Below are 3,239 nucleotides of genomic sequence, written 5' to 3'. Positions count from 1 at the left end.
GCTAAAATTAAAAAAGAACCAAACGACTTTTGTTAAGAATGTGAAACAATATAATTAGTACTATTTATTTACTAGTATTTAGTTCATAAATCAAATTTCTAAATATGTAGTTCTAATAAAATATTTTATCAGATACAGGTTAAATCAGCCATAAACATAAGACCTTGCTTTAACTGAAGTTTGCTATCAGTAGTCATTAGGAAAATGACTATCACTTGTACTGAATTAAAGATTATCTTTACTTACTGTGTTTTTGGATGGCTCCCAGGCAGCATCGACCTTCCCAACATCTTGCATATCTTGGAGCTGACGTAGCTGAGACAAGGTGTGATGCCTCAGAGCTTCGTGCAAAGGAGTATCCCCGTCTTTATCCTGAATATCTAATTTGGCACCTGCACGGACCAAAAGCTAAAAGAGAAAGACATCTCATTTTGCTAAAGTATTCCTGCCTGCAAGAAATTACAACATATCTAAAGTAACAGTGAGAGAGCCCTCGACCTACCTGAAGGGGCTGCCACTAAAGCCAATAATTTTTATGTATTTGCTTGCTGCTACTCTATACCCCTGTGGCTCCTTACAAATAGTGATGACTTCTGGTTGTTCAAATATATTGAATTAAAGAAAAAACAAATAATGAGGACCAATATGTTGCTTAATTCACCTACTCTAACATCAAGATAACGGGGGGAAATTTAAGACATTGCTTTTCTCCTTTTAATTTCAAATACGTGAGGTGGGATAGGCCTTCCAATAGGACCAAATCATATGTTCATAATTCTTCTATTATTTAAACACACTCAAAAGTTATTATTTGTTCCATTCTCTTTGGTTAATTTTCTACAAATGTATGGTCATAAAGAGAGTCCAAATATCACAGATAAATGAAGAAATTTTAGCAAGAGGAATTTTAACAATAAATGTGAAGTGTCTGCTAAACTATAACCTCGTACATAAAATGCATTAATTGTTATATTTTAATAGATATTTTAAGTAGTAAACATAACTTTATTTAGGTTTTGCTTATGGTACTTAAACAATTTTCTTAATCCTTTTTACAAATGCTATCAGTTTTCGAAAAACACCATACACAGAAACCAATCTCAAGCATATGGTCTTCTTACCTGTCTTGGCAAACTATTGGGTCGTCGGGAAAGTCATGACGTATTTTTCTACGTTTTTTAATGCAAAAATGCGTCATAACTTTCCCAATGACCCAATACATGTTTTTGTTTTTTTGTTTGTTTGTTTTTACTTTGTTCCTAAAAGGTGAACATAGAATATCACTCTAGAGCAATGGTTCTCAAATTTGAATGTGCATCAGAATTTCCTGGAGGACTTGTTAAACCACAGATTGCTGGTTCCCATCCTTGGAGGTTATAATTTGGATATCTGAGTGGAGCCCAAGAATTTACTTTTCTACTAAAGTCTCAGGTGATGCTGATGCTGCTAGTTCAGCCTCTAAACTTTAAGAATCACTGCTCTACCAAAACATTTTCAATAATCTTTCAAATATTTTCTCTGGAATCACCAGGATTAGTAAAATAAAAATATATTATTTCAGCTTTTTTGGAATCTGTGCAGCAAATGTCCAGCCAAAGCTTTCAATTATATTGTAATTCAGTCTCAATTTTATAAATTAAGAGGGAATGTACTTTTAGAAAACTAATTTATATATTATTCTGAAATTCTCTGATTTAAGATTCTGGGAATTCACAAATCTGGCAACAAAATTATAAAGACTTTAAACATCGGAGTTTTAAGATATTCCCTACTATAAATTAAATTGATATAATAAAATATTAGCGTAAAATCATGATTTTTACATCTAACTATGCCTTTGAAGTAATATAACAATGCATTATTTCAAATTAAATTGATATAAAATATTAGCCTAAAATCATGATTTTTACATCTAACTATGCCTTTGAAGTAATATAACAATGCATTATTTCAAATTTCAAAACATTCTAGAAATCTGTCTGGTTAAAATACAACTGTAAACCAAGATTCATGTTAGTAAACACTTTACCCTCACAATCTGGGTGTGCTGTCGTTCAACAGCAAGGTGTAGGGCTGTCTGTTGGTTCACATTCTGGATATCCAGGTTTGCATTACCCTGAAGAAGAACAAAGTTTACACAGTTAAAATTTGACAACAGTGAAAAACACTAGAACTGTTAAGTCTTTGTGAGAAGTAACACTGGATACTGCTGACCATTTTCCTCTCCTCTAGCTGCTGGGACATTGTTTTCATATGGTTAACAGCTGCGGGTAACATAGGGAGAATTAAACAGGGCAGCAAACTTTCTGAAGTAGAGCAGCAAGTTAGAACAGCAAGTTTAAAATTAATTTTATTATGGTAACTTCATCTAAAAACAGCTGAAAGACAAAAGACACTACAGAATCAAACAGCTCCCTTTCTATCTCTATTAAAGAGCAATGGAGATAATCGGCTCCTTTTAACTGTAAATATTTCCTGGAAAGTTGTACTAATGAGTGGATTTAGATTTACTTTAATGATCTACCAAGGTCACTTCCTCTTGCTACATAATTGAGCTCTTCCTCCTTTAGTGAAAAAGAACTTTGAGGGTGAGAAGACAATGCCTAATTAGTACACAGAAATACTGTATTTATTAAAGAAAGAGCAGAATGTCCCACCACAGTCCTAGGATAGCTAAAAGACTATGTAAGAACTGAAGCCAAGGATAGAAGAAAGGGACTGAGAAGCAAAAGCACTGAACTTGGTGCCAGGGGACCTAGGTTCAAGCACTGTCATTTACGGGCTTTGTGAACTTAAGCAAGCATTATACCATTTTATGTCAATTTCCTCAGCTCCAAAAATAGTAATAGCACAACCTACTGTATCACAGGGTCAATATGAAGATTTTAAAAAGTAACATGTAAAACTGCCTTGGCAAAATAAAAAATAAATGAAATTGAGAAACGGGCTACAGGTTCAAAAGATAAACTTTACCATTCTTTTTATGTCTTTGAACCATTCATGCCCTCTGATTACAACTCTGATACCCAAATGTGCCCTGCTTGGAGCATCAGTAGAGCTGAAACTCTAGAAATGCTATGACATATTCTAGAAGATGGGAGTGTCTGGTTTGTTTTTTTGTTTGTTTTTTTTAAGATTTTTTATTGGGAAATTGGGGAGTGGAACAGTGTTGGGGAATTGGGGAAGTGGAACATTTTGTTTTTCCAGGACTCATCAGCTTCAAGTCAAGTTGTTGTCCT

The 3,239-nt window shown here is 33.8% G+C and overlaps 1 protein-coding gene across 3 annotated transcripts in view; it reads right to left on the bottom strand.

The window, feature by feature from the left end:
* Positions 1-3,239, bottom strand: part of MIB1 (MIB E3 ubiquitin protein ligase 1) — a 144,421-nt gene that overhangs the window by 31,776 nt on the left and 109,406 nt on the right. For 2 of the 3 annotated variants that reach the window (XM_019653864.1, XM_019653866.1), the window contains exons 14-15: positions 2,030-2,116; positions 247-408 (exon numbers count right to left, since the gene is read on the bottom strand). In XM_019653864.1, coding sequence (XP_019509409.1) covers positions 247-408; positions 2,030-2,116 — 249 coding nt within the window. The remainder of the gene's footprint in view (positions 1-246; positions 409-2,029; positions 2,117-3,239) is intronic. The other variant, XM_019653865.1, reaches the window with a different exon arrangement.

This window comes from Hipposideros armiger, unplaced genomic scaffold (genome assembly GCF_001890085.2).
Source record: "Hipposideros armiger isolate ML-2016 unplaced genomic scaffold, ASM189008v1 scaffold_209, whole genome shotgun sequence".
Taxonomy (NCBI): Eukaryota; Metazoa; Chordata; class Mammalia; order Chiroptera; family Hipposideridae; genus Hipposideros; species Hipposideros armiger.
This window is presented reverse-complemented; position numbering and strand designations above follow the sequence as displayed.